Here is a 14,296-nt window from a genome sequence, read left to right on the forward strand (position 1 = left end):
TTTTTTTTTTTTAAAGTAAATTTTTTTCATATTATTTAGTTGAAAATGTGTCAAAATGCTACACTATACTGACAGTCAAAAAAAAAAAAAAAAAAAGAAGCATAATTTTTAAAAAAAAATGTGTACTCATGAGTACAATAGGCAGATCAGGTATCAAAATTAAACTGCTTAGCAGAGTGATGCCCAAAATACTTGATCATAGCTTCATTAATTGAGAGACATTTGTTAAATATGCAAACTGTTGAAATTTTTTATTTAGTTTATCCATTGGAGGTCTTATTTTATACATTTTATCAATTTGTGAATTATTGGCCAAATATAGATATTTCTTGAAAATGGTTCCTTGATGTAAAGATTTTTGTCACAAAGACTTGCGAATTCTCTTTAAACTGTGTACTGTGGCGAGGAGGCGCTGCAGTCGTGACAGAAGCAGACGACGCTTGGGACTTCATTAGCAAAGTTTCCGCTGTGTGTGGTATCCATTTTTTTTAAATGTGCCCGAAGTGAAAGAATAAGTACAACATTAGTGTTTGAAAGCAAATTATAATGTTTTTGTAGTTTCAAGAATCTTGTAAAGCAAGTTTGTGTCAAGTTTTTCAGAAATAAATAACATCACTAGAGTTACATCAGTGAAATGCATATGAATGTGTTCTAAAAGTATACGTATAAGCGAGCATTCATTCTGCGTAATGATCAAGACTTTCACCAGCTTTACCACTCATCACAAGTCCGAGTTTTACTGGCACAGTCGATAGGATCTACAAGGTGAGAGCAATTCGTTATGTAAATGCATGCTCCCATGTTTTAGAGTTCTATTTTGATTATTTGGGCGAAAGTCTGTTTTAATACAAAAAAAAAATAGTGTTCGGAGTTTTTTCCATCCTGGAACAGTAGTAGTTTTGATTTCTCGCCAGAGAAAGAATACATCAGTATTCAAGTTTTGTTTCATCCTGGAACAGTAGTAGTTTTGATTTCTCGCCAGAGAAAGAATACATCAGTATTCAAATTTTGTTTCATCCTGGAACAGTAGTACAACAGTTTGGATAAATGAAAAACACGCCACTGTTCAAGCTATATTTTCGTCCCAGATAATTCAGAATAGTTGTGTTTTTTTTTTTCATTTTAAATTTATTTTGTTCTGCAGTTACCGATTTGTCCTGTTTTGCATGTTAGTTCCATCTTGGAACAGTCAGTACTTGTGATTTCTTGCCAGAGAAAGAACACGACAGTGTTATCATAGTCAATTTTTGCATACTGTTTTGATAGTTCTGTTTCGAGATTTCAGTTATTATATAGTAGCGGTGTAAAATCGGAACTATTTTTATGTTTTGGTTTTGTTTTTATATATCCACACAGATATATGTATTTGTGTATTTGAAAGTGTAGTAAATTGTGTAGTTGAAGTTTTTATCTGATAATATTGTAAGATTTATCTATGTTTACAAATGATATGTTGAATTTAATTGAGTCCCATAATCGCCAAATATATACATCTCTTTTGGGGCATTTAAAAAAAAAAAAAATTGCAATTGATTCTTTTCTAAGGGTGATTTTTTTTTATTAATCAGTAAAGAGAGTTATTGTTTAGCACCATGGCTTATTTAGCCAAAGGTAGAAAGGAAGATTTACGTAAATTGGCTGAAGAATTGGGAGAGAAGCCAACTGTTGAAATGAAAGTGATAGATCTTAAAATGATTATTATGAGAAGTAAATTTTATGAAGAAGAATTTGTTAAAGGGATGTTGGAGACGATTATTAGTACCAGACTCGAGGAAGAACTGATGAAGAAAGAAGAACTAGAAGCCCAATGCCAGAAAGATGAATTGGGAGCCCAACAGAAAAGAGAACAAATGGAGTTCGAGTTGAAGAAACTGGAAATTGAAGTGCGTGTTCAACCAACCTCAACTCCAGTATCCAGTGACAATAAACCATATTGTCTTGAACTAATTAAGCTAATGCCTAGGTTTAGATTACAAGAGGATGACATTGTGATATACCTATCCCTGTTTGAAAGACAAGCTAAGAGAACAAAAATAGATGTTAAAGACTGGATATCATGTCTCTTGACTTTGTTACCATTTGAGATTGTCCAATTAATTGGTAGAGAGTCAGAAGAAAATTGCGAAGATTATGAATATATTAAAACAATTCTACTAAAGAGATTTAGACTGAATCCTGAAAGTTTCAGAAAAAAGTTTGTGATGCACCAAAAGGTTGCTGAAAAATCTTGGAGGGATTTCTGTTATGAAATAACTAATTATTTCGAAGAGTGGATTGGTGGCCTTCATATCAAGGATTTTGAAGGGTTAAAAGATCTAATTATTATGGATCAACTGAAGAAGAAAGTACCACATGAAGTGAGAGAACATCTCTTAGACGACTGGGCAAAATTCGTTTCTCCAACCAAGTTAGCTGACAGATTGGACGAATACGACAGTGTTCATAGTACATCAAGGAAGCCCATCGGAGCTATTCCGAAGGACAAGGTTACTGAAAAGTTTAGACCTTATACTCCACCTGCTGAGCGAACATTCAAGAATAAGTTATCTCCCTCTCAAAGTCCACCGAGATGGTACCAGCCACGGCGAAATGATGATTCACACAAGCCTCACTACAAACCAACTTGTTTTACTTGTAGAAGAGAAGGTCATATCGCCAAGTTTTGTATGAAAAATAGTCAATCAAAAGGTACTCCTACTACAGCACACAGTAACCTAGTTCAAACATCTACCACTGGGGATAACAATAAATCAGGTGTGTTGACTGCCAAAATTTCCCTTCCAGTATCCAAATCAGTGGACATTGATCGAAACGTAGATGATTTGAAGGTCATCAAAATCAAATGTGGAAGTAGGGTTTTAAATGGAATAATAGATATGGGAGCGCAAATATCGGTAGTGCGCGAAGATTTAGTGGCAGATATGCCCCATGATGGAGAAAGTAAGATAGAAATATCTTCTGCTTTCGGAGAAAATGAAATAACACCCTTAAGGATTTTTGAAATGAAAATTGATAATTTACATGGTAATGTTCCAGTCACCTGTGCTGTCTCAAGAAGACTGGTTACCGATCTGCTACTGAGCTCCTCTGCCTATGAAATGCTGGTCGAAAGCGTCGAGTTACATGAGAGTAGTCATCAATGGGAGACACCGGTTCTGAAATCAAAAGATTTAAGTGATAAACGGTCAGAATATGATGAAGACGAAGACATGCCTTCGAAAATAACCGGTACAGCATTGGCAGTAAGTATGATAGAGTCCCCACCAGGTGCAGCAAATGAGTGTATACCAGAAAAAGCAAAATTCGAATTTGGCAAACTTCAAAAGGATGATGAGACGCTTCGAAGGTGTTTTGAATGGGCAAAAAGGCAGAAAAATTCCTATGCGTTTGACAATGGGGTTCTGTTTCATAACGAACATATTTGTGGCGAGAATATTAGACAAGTAGTGCTACCGCATCTGAAACGAGAAAATGTCTTAAAGATGGCACATGAAATCCCTCTTGCTGGCCATCTCGGTGAAAAGAAAACCCGTCAGCGAATCAAGTACTCATTCTTTTGGCCTACCATTAAACAAGATGTGAAAAAATATTGCGAAAGCTGCAAGGAATGTCAAATGAGAAGGACTGCTACATATAGAGATAGAATCCCCATACGACCTATCGTCAGACCAGAAATCCGTTTGAGATATGGAGCGTGGATTGTATTGGACTGTTAGAACCTCCATCGGGAAGAGGACATCGATTCATAATATGTGCTGTTGATTTATGCACTAGATGGGCCGAAGCCATACCTGTCAAGGAAATAAGTGCTAAAACCAAATGTAACGTTCTAATGAGGATTTTTACTCAGACTGGATTTCCTAAAATGGTCTGTACCGACCAAGGTACGAATTTCACATCTAAACTCACTCAAGCTTTTGAAGATCTGCTAGGCATAGCTCCATGTTTTTCCACTCCAGGCCATCCTGAGAGTATGGGCGCTGTTGAACGTTGGAACGGAACTTTAAAAGAGATGATGAATAAGAATATACAGGAACATGGAAGAAACTGGGATTTACATCTTCCCTATCTTCTATTCGCATACCGAGAAGTACCACATAGCACTACTGGGTTATCACCTTTCCAGTTGGTATATGGAAGATTACCTCCAGGCCCCTTATCTTTGTTAAAAGAAATTTGGACTAGTGGACGAGTCATCCTAACCGCTGCCTCTCGCTCGGTTGAAAATTATTTACAAGAGCTTCTTGAAAATCTAAGAAAAGCTCATGAAATTGCATCCGAGAATGCCAAAGGGTCTCAAGAACAATACTCCTCCAGATATAATCTTCATTCCAAAGAAAAAGGTTTTAGTATTGCTACCTTCATCCTCTCATAAGCTTCTAAATACTTGGACAGGACCTGCTACAGTCGTCCAACTTACTAGACCACATTCTGCGAAGGTTGAGATGAAGGATGGAAGTATCAGGGAGCTCCACATAAATAAGCTTCGACCATATATTCAAAGAATTAATCATGTCGGTCTAGTTTTCGAACTAGATGAAGATTTCGGAACACTCCGCTATGCATCTGCTGACAAGATGAATAAATCACCGCTATGCATCTGCTGACAAGATGAATAAATCAGTTGAAGATATTAGGAAACACCTTGAGGATATGAAAGCTCTCTTGACGGGAGAACAAAAACAAGAACTTTTTGACATCCTCCGGAAATATGCAGATGTTTTTAGTTCCAAACCTGGTCATGCCAAAGTTGATGGACACTCCATCAAAGTTACAGAGAACTGTTCCCCTAAGAGACTCAAACCCTATAGGGTGCCAATCACTCTACAAAAGGAAGTAGATCGACAAGTCAACGAACTGTTAGATATGGGTCTTATTGAGCCAAGTGTCAGTGAATGGGCTCATCCCATGGTTTGTGTGGCTAAGAAAAATGGAAGTGTCAGACTATGCATTGACTTTAGATTGCTGAATAGTTTTACTATTCCAGATGCTTATCCAATGAAAATAGCTAGAGATTTATTATTTGAGGTAGGACAAGCAAGATTTATCACTGTAGTTGACCTCACCAAGGGATATTGGCAAATCCTTATGGAAAAGGAAGCAAAGCCCTTCACCGCATTCGTGACGCATTCTGGTCACTATCAATGGAACATCTTACCGTTTGGAATGAAGAACGCTAGAAGCACATTCCAGAAATCATTAGATAAAGCACTAGCTCCTCATAAGGCATACTGCCAAATTTTTATCGACGATTTGGCTATATTTTTTAAAACATGGTCTGAACATCTCACCCATATAGATGAAGTCTTCAAAACATTAAGAGAGGTGGGTTTAACAGTAAACCTAGAAAAATGCGAATTCGGGAAAAATCAAGTGAAGTTCGTAGGTCATTTGATTGGATCCGGTCAACACTCCCCGGACCCAGAGAAGGTCGAGGTTATAAAAGGTTTAGCAACACCAGCAACAAAGAAGGAAGTAAGAAGTCTACTTGGACTGGCTAGCTACTACCGTGACTACATACCACGATTCTCCCAAATTGTATTACCACTGACAAATCTGACTAAGAAAAGTGTCCCAAACAACATACCTTGGACTACTGATGCTGATGAAGCTTTTACGAAACTCAAAGAAGAGCTTATAAAAATGCCTTCTTTGCATACTCCAGATCGCGACAAGCCGTTCCAGTTGTATACGGATGCATCAGCAACAGCAATTGGTGCATGCTTAGCTCAAAACAACGAACAAGAATTGCCCATTGCTTTCTTCAGTAAAAAACTAAATTCCTGTCAAATGAAATGGTCAACCATTGAAAGGGAAGTTTTTTGCGTCTTGGAGACGTTGAAAAAGTTTGACACATGATGCTGAAATACAGGTAATTTCAGATCATAACCCTCTGACCTATCTAACTAAAAGTGCCCCTCATGGTGCCAAGTTGTCCCGATGGGCTTTAGCCCTACAACGTTATAATCTGACCGTTACATATAGAAAGGGTAGTCGTCATGGTAACGCTGATGCCCTTTCCAGATTAAAAACTGATATAATTAATGTTATTGACTTGTTTCTTAATAATGATTATATATTTTCTTGATGTTAATGATAATTATATATAGTTTTTTTTTTTGTGTGTGGGAGCTCCATCGCACCATAAAGCTCTCACCTCATTTCTTGTATTTTAGAGTCAATTACTCGCCTGAGTTTTTTTTTTTAGATGCAACATCGACACTCATGTGACGGATGTGCTTCCCCCAAAGGGAGTTGTAAAGACTTGCGAATTCTCTTTAAACTGTGTACTGTGGCGAGGAGGTGCTGCAGTCGTGACAGAAGCAGACGACGCTTGGGACTGCATTAGCAAAGTTTCCACTGTGTGTGTGGTATCCATTTTTTTTAAATGTGCCCGAAGTGAAAGAATAAGTACAACATTAGTGTTTGAAAGCAAATTATAATGTTTTTGTAGTTTCAAGAATCTTGTAAAGCAAGTTTGTGTCAAGTTTTTCAGAAATAAATAACATCACTAGAGTTACATCAGTGAAATGCGTATGAATGTGTTCTAAAAGTATACGTATAAGCGAGCATTCATTCTGCGTAATGATCAAGACTTTCACCAGCTTTACCACTCATCACAAGTCAGAGTTTTACTCTTGACATACTGTTGGCCACTGGGGGAACCAGGAGATCCTCATCTAAACACCAATAGTGACGCTCTCTTGGCAACCTGTGGTATCCACTCAAAAGTAGAACTGCAATAAATACCTTGATGTCTTCTTCAGTTACTTGAAATACATGATTATTGTTATGCGTAGCGTACAAATTGGTCTGTTCAATAATAATGGTAATAATTTCTTTATCGATAAATCTTTCAACTGGAGTTTTATTTTGGATTTCGTCCTTCACATTACTCAGACTGACCATATACCCAATAGTTACTGCTATACTGATGTCTAAGATATCTTCTGTCCATACAGGCTCGTTGGTAATTACTTTACCTTGCACAGCCAAGCAACATTGTCTTATTGTGGCTAGAGGACGATCATCATCATCGCTATCTGATTCGTCATTCACATAATGAAGCTCTATTTCCCCTGGAACGTCATTAGGAAGGTGGTCAGGCTGAAGATCATTGTCATCAATATCCTCATTATCCATTTGATAATCAACATTGGGAGGAATGATAAGTACGGATATATCTTGGTGATTGGAATTTGCTGTGTCGTCTGCAGATAACCCAAGTGTTCTATAATGCTTTCCATAAAACTGAACTCGACTTATTGGCTGAAATTCATTGGGGTCCATTTTTTCAGAGGTATTAAACCTAAAACAAAAATATATATATATTGACTCCTTATAAGTCCACTGTTCTCAAATGAGTACAGGTCCATTTTGTACGCGTTCTCAACCTGTAATCAAAGAGAGGTGCTGATATATAAAAAAAAATGTATTTAGTACTTACTGTTGTAACACAAAGTCAGCACAATGAAAAAATAGTCTAAAAAACTACAAGAAATAAAGCACTTGAATTATCATACAGGAATTGACAGGTCAGTTCTTGTATGATAACTTGCTAAAACTGTAACCTTCTCCGATGTTTGACTGTCGTGCAAGAGATGTCGCCACTAGGCCATTTTAGGTGCTGTACTCAAATGAGTACGCTGGGATAAAATGGGTTAAATGTAGCTTGTCTTCATGGCATTCTGGCCTTACAATTTACAAAAGCTTCTGATAGTTTAAGCATATATATAAATACTTAATTAACAGCTTATGTTTAAACTCAGATTTCTAATTAGATGATTTTGATTGCACATTCTAAACAAAAAATCAGTTGTTCATTTAATTATTATTGCAGGCAATCCAAGGAGTCCTTAGACTCATTGAGGAAGGCTCTAAACATCATGTCAAGAACTATTCAGCATTTGCACAGTATTTATCATACTTTGTTTTGAACTCATTCACAGTCACGTTACCCACAACAGACTCTGGCATCTTATTCTACTTATTCACAACTCTCCAAGTAAAAAACCTAGTTCTAACACCCTTGCTAACTACCCTCTTGCTCAGTTTCAATGGATGGCCATGGTTCTCCCACCACCACACCTGTTCTGAAAAATTTCCTCTGAATTAATCTTTGTATAAACTCCTCAGTAATTTGAATGTCTCAATAATATCATCTTTTCCACCTATCAATCAGTTTTTATAACCCACAAATCTTCAACCTGTTCTAGTAAGGTTCATTCCATAGTCCAGCTACCATCTTAGTCACTTGCCTCTGGATCCTCTCTACCTCCTTCCCATCACCAAGAAACCCTGGTGCCCAGATCTCCACACAATAGTCAAGATAAGGTCTTATCAAGGCTCGATAAAGAGGAACAATAACCTGCTTGTCTATGCTCATCAAAGTATTCTTCAGTAACCAAGTGATCTTATGAGCTGATTTAGCTACTTTTGCTATGTGCCTCCTAAACTTTAACTCTCTATCCACTAACACTCCCCAGTCTCTGGCTTTGTCAATTTCCTAGAGTACAGTTCTACCAATATGGTATACTGCTGATAATCTTTTCACCCCAAAATGCATAACTTTACACTTTGCCACATTAAACTGACATCCATTCTCTTTAGCCCAGTCTGCCAATCTATCCAAATCATCCTGCAATATTTTGACACATGTATTCACCATTGCTCTACCCAACTTTGAATCACTGACAAATAACTGAACAGTTCCTCTCACATCCTTTCCTATATCATTAATAAAGAAATTAAATAGCAGTGGTCCAAGAATAGAACCCCTGTGGCATACCACTAGTCACAGGCCTTCTTTTGGACTAGACTCTGAATAAAATACTCTCTGATATCTCTCCATCAACCACTCTCCTATCCATCCCCATACTGCAGTTTACTGATTAGAATTCCATGTGGATAGTCCTGCAGTATCATTAAAAACCCATTATCCCTATTGATTTAATTTCTGATTAGTATTATGATTAGGAACTTAGTGTCTGATTTCCATCTATCCATTCCTTTATTTTGCTCTTGATGACGACTCCTGATATGCTGATCAGTCAGTAATTTGCAACAGCAGTCTTGGAGCCTCCTTTATGCAACGGAACTATTTTCCTCTCTTTTCACCCCCTCTGGACTAACCCAGAGCTGAGACTTAGATTAAACAATATGGTCTATGGCACTGACAATTCCTTTGCTGCTTCACGTAAGACTCGAGCTGGTATACCATCCAATCCCACAGATGTATTCATGTTAAGGTTCTGTAATATGCTATTCACCTCCATTTCATTCACCTCGGTTCCTCATTCCTGCTTGTTTTTTTCTTTTGCTTGCAGCATATCGAAAGAACTGTTTGGGATTCTCTTTAGCCTGCACTGCTAACTTCCTTTCATAATCTGCTTTTACTTTTCTCACCACACTAGTTACCAGCATTGTACATGTAAGACCAAATAATTTGATATTGGTATAAAACATAGATTATCTGTTATGACACAATCAAAAAACTGCAAAAACTTTTAGTTCGCCCAGTCAGATCTTTATAAAAAATCAAAAATAATTGACATTTATTATGGATCTACTGGCTTGATAAGGATAGTTGATCAGAAGAGACCAAAACGGCATTCATTTATTTTTAATAAATTTTATGCAGATATAAGCAATTAAAAAATTGGAAAAAAAGAAGTCACAGAAGATTATCATTTCTTGGCAAGAGGAAGCTGTTGGGTAGTAAGAATCAAATGGAATTATGCAAACAATGCTTTTGTGCTAATAGGAATGCAGTATTTAAATTCATTAATTAAAGGATTAAATAAACTATGCTTCTTCACTAGTAAAACAAAAATTGGATATCTTGAACTTTACACTCAACAAAACAATGAATACAGCCATTCTGGGGAGGGAGGAAAGAAAAAAAAAAAGCCAAATGCTGGCAGAATTAAAATATGGGGGGGGGGAGTTATCTTCATTAAAATCCTTTCAGTTACAATGCTTATGGACACTAAACACAGCTGATATTATTTTAATTATATGAATAGTTTTACTGCTCATTAGCACTACCTTCACTGATGGCGTATTTTATTAACCACTGTAAACAATGTTTTTGGTTGGTATCCAGCAGTATCCATAACTCGGATGATGTTAATATGAACATGAAAGTATCAGTATAATTAAATGATTTATTTTGTCAACTAGCTCCATAAGCATTATAATACCAATGTACCAGCATGACTGCTGAGACATAAAATACATTGTTTATTCAGGTCTTGGCCCTTATGATGAATTGACAATATTGTTATACTACCATTAAGCATCTACAACTTACCACAGCCATATTCATCAGTCATATCATAGCAGTTGAAATGACCATCACATCTGCGCTGGGTAGGAATGCAGAGGCCATTATTACATCGCCATTCTCCTGGAAGACATTCTGGTAGAAATCAAAGAAGGAAAATATTTAAAAACTGACATCATACATTAATAAAGTAACAATACAAAGCAAATATGAAGGTTAAATTCTTAACTATTATCTTTTCACTAATGAGAAAATAGAAGCCAGCCACACTCTCCTAGCTGACATTTTTTAAATTTTCTTTCATAATTAAAAAAAAAAAATAGAAAACATTAAGCTGTTCGCAAATGAAGGTTAACCAAAATTGCGACTTACAGTTTTATTGAAAATTGTGCTCAATATATTTTTATGTAATACTGAACATTCTGCATCATCCATTCACAATGTTGCATTGTGCTGTGTTTTGAAAAACGTATGACTTTCAAAATGGGTTTTGTAGTTCCTCTTGGTGTAAAGAAAGTTTTGAAAAATTCTTATGAGAGTGATTTCAAAGTTTGCAAATATTGTTCTTACCTGTTTTTACTTTGTGTAGTGTCTGAGAATTTAAAACTATTATGTGCAGGTGGTAAAAGAAGACCTTTGTGTCATTGCCAGGCTTTACACTATGTGTCTGATAGGGTAACTGCTTTCATATTTTTTATTTTATACTATTACACAACGGTACTTCATTATTGGCTAAGTGGGCTGTCTCCAATCTCATATGGAGGTAGCAGGGTTTTTCTCCCAGAAACTCTGGTTTTTCATCCCGCATACAGACAAATCAGCCTCGAGAACACGTGCAATTTACAGACAAAAAATACTAGCGGTAGGTTCGCTATAACTGGTAGATAGATGTGGGGTGGGTGCCCTCCCTCGATGAGTCTGGACTCCTTGGAGGTGTCACGTAATAATAATTTCACGACTTCACACTAATTGCTATTTTATTAAATGGTTGGTGTCTTCCCAGAGAAGACACCAATCATTTGACACTGTGCACCAGTATAAATATTTACTGAATATTTACTCCAGGCGGCAGATGTAGACATTGAGAAGTGCTTAAGTTTAACTGAATTATATTCATAATGGAAGTCACCATGTCTGCAAAATTTGAACTTGTTTTGGCAAAGATTTTTTAATACAAAATGCACTCAGGAAATGATTATGAATTACTATATCTATGGAAATGAAAAAAAAAAAAGTGACTGTGTGAAAGAACTATATCAGAAAATGAAAAATTATAAAACTTAGTATAAATGAGATTAGTTAACAAAAAAGATTTGTCAGATAGACAGTAATTCACCTGGGATATTATGAACCTGAAAGCAGATTTAAATAGTGCATGTTACATTCAAGAACAGGATCAATGTTTCAAATAGTCCTATATTCTAGATGAATCTAGGACTGTCATAATCCTATAAAATAAAAATAAACAAATGAAACCATATTCGTAGACACGAAACATATTTTCAAGCCTCCAACAAGCAAAATGGTGACCTAACACTACCAGATAAATATATTTAAACACGTTCATAGAACATCATTTATCCTAGAGTAGAAGTGTTATCCACTTTGCAAAACAATGTTTGAAAAATAATCAGAAAGTGAACTGACTACATAAAAAAAATTCTACACATCTCCTCCATAGTGCTTCTTAATAAACATTTTATGAGCATTCCTAAAAATTATTTATTTTAGGAATATTCATAATTTGTTTTAGCAGAAAGTTTACTGAATTTCCATCAAAACAAGAACAGAATACTGCTGCTATAGACTTTGAAAGCTTTTCAGTAGTTTAAGTGAGTTCACTATGGTGAGAACTGATCATAAGCTAGGAAAAGGTGGAAATTCAGTGAAATAAAATTTGCATTTTTGAATATTATTCAATGACTTAGAAAACCAAGAACAATCACACACATGGGGGGGGGATTGCTCATGTTCACTGGAGTCTTCATCAGTATGAAATGATACACACATAATTGAAAATTCAATAATATGATATATCAATAATTTCTTATGATAAAGCATAAAAATTGTAATTTATTTACAAAATATGATGAACAGAATCAAGGAGTACTATTTTTCATAACATATCTACATTTATCACCTTTAAGATTGGCTTCATCCTCACAACTCTCATTATATAGTTTTCCCATAAGGAATATACTCTTGTTCAGGACTTTAGTTTGCAAGAGATTTGTGCATTTAGAGGAGATAGCATGTTCTGTAAAGCAAGACAGGAGAACTGCTCAGGTTCATGGCATGTCATGTACTTTTTATGTTCTTTGCAGCAAACAGCAGGATATTACAAACAAATGAAAAAGCAAAAGGTAAAAACTTGTCCTTTGCTGATGAAATAAATGAAATATTGTAGACATCAAAAAGCTACCCAAAGAAACACAGGGAGTAAGCACCATTAATCGAGATTCTGAGAATGCCCAATTTTTTGACACGGATGATGGTGCAACTGTACGTGGATGTAATGACTTTTTTCCCTCTTTTTCTCTGAGAGGTTGAAAAGGAAGTTTCTTCCTTACAAAAGTTGAAGAAACAGGAGATCTGAAAAAGAAAAGTTTTCCTTCATTTTGAAAGTGAATTATACTCTCAGATGGACAGCATTACTTAGTAATAAAATGGATTTTGGATGTAGGACTGATTCAAATAGCAAAGATATAATCAACATACAACTGTAGGTCTCAGAAGAATATCATAGAGGAGGTACTGCTCAAAATCCTCCATAAGGCAATTGTCAAATGATGAGAAAGCACTGTTGTGCCCTCTATTCACTGTCAAAATCCTAGCAAGTAAAACAGCCAGTATGAATATCAAAAGCAAAGAAGCAGATGATGTCTGAGGGAAAAATCATGTGTTAGTAAATCCATAGTTTTCTGTAAAGGTGTGGTGGTAAAAAAGAGGAACTATATCCAGACTAATCAATTATGTCAAAAGAGCGAACATAGAATACTGTGCAAGCGATAGCACAAATTTTGTGAAAGTGGGAGAAGGGGTCATACTTTAGTAATTCACTTTTTTTTATTGTATAATAAAGTGACAACTAAGTTGGATAAAGGAAATGATTGTATAATCATTTAATCTTTGCAAACTCTATCTCATAAACGGGAGCAAACAGATATAAAACTGGCAATGTGAATAAGAGGCAGCAATGGATAGATACCGACAAGTAGTTTAGGAAGGGGTATGATGAGGAGTGTATTTCAGGGATCTATACTCAGGCTCCTGCTATTTAGTTTTTACATTATTGATACAGGAAATGATCAGAGAGGAAATATTCAATTGTTTGTTTGCACTAAGGTGGCAAAACTGTGTAGAGCAATAAAAGATGATGTAGAGATGTAATTAAAATGGATTGATGATATGAACAAAGGAGGATAGCTGTCAGTTTAATGTAAAGTGTAACAGTAAAGGTTTTGTATTTTCAGAGGAAAAAATTAACAGCTGTTTATTACTTTGATGGAACATTATGTGGCTCAGAATTTGAAGATGATGGTGGACAAGAGATAAGTTCAGAGGCTTATGGATCCTAGAAAGATCATACAGTCTGGAGGGCAGACATGTTCAAGGAAAGTTAAATTCATCATCTTCACAAGATCCCATTTTTAAGCTTGTTTAATGTATTGATTGGATTTAATGATGAAAGAAAAAGGAGGGGAAAAGCAAGAATGGGGGAGGTGTAAGAAAGTGAACACCAGGAAGGTGCTAATCATAATAATCAAGTTACTTTTTCATTAACATGATAAAGCAAGTTTTACAGAAGTCAATGTTTTGAGGCTTAGTAACTAACACTGAAACAAATAGTAAGAGGGAATTGCAGCTTTTATCTATTTTGACTTCGTCGTGTTCTTGATTATTACAAGAACATGTTCTTGTAATAATCAATAATCGATTATTAAAAGAAAATTTGCATTAAAAATGCACATAAAAAAACAGCAGTATGCAGATCAAATTACTTGTTTCTTC

General features: G+C 35.7%; 2 protein-coding genes across 6 annotated transcripts in view; one reads left to right on the plus strand and one right to left on the minus strand.

The window, feature by feature from the left end:
- LOC150100974 (ATP-dependent 6-phosphofructokinase-like) overlaps window positions 1–6,521 on the plus strand; it is a 308,202-nt gene extending 301,681 nt beyond the window's left edge. Inside the window, exon 19 of the mRNA XM_090401413.1 lies at window positions 6,209–6,521. Within this exon, the coding sequence (XP_090257539.1) occupies window positions 6,209–6,443 (235 nt within the window). The 3' untranslated portion in view covers window positions 6,444–6,521. The remainder of the gene's footprint in view (window positions 1–6,208) is intronic.
- The window catches only part of LOC150100975 (uncharacterized), a 184,989-nt gene that overhangs the window by 11,653 nt on the left and 159,040 nt on the right, over window positions 1–14,296 (minus strand). For all 5 annotated transcript variants that reach the window (XM_090401420.1, XM_090401417.1, XM_090401419.1 and 2 more), the window contains one exon: window positions 10,313–10,420. In XM_090401420.1, coding sequence (XP_090257546.1) covers window positions 10,313–10,420 — 108 coding nt within the window. The remainder of the gene's footprint in view (window positions 1–10,312; window positions 10,421–14,296) is intronic.

Source organism: Typopeltis vanoorti, chromosome 12, assembly GCF_054136105.1.
Source record: "Typopeltis vanoorti isolate ZY-2024b chromosome 12, IOZ_Tvanoo_1.0, whole genome shotgun sequence".
In the NCBI taxonomy this organism is placed as follows: Eukaryota; Metazoa; Arthropoda; class Arachnida; order Uropygi; family Thelyphonidae; genus Typopeltis; species Typopeltis vanoorti.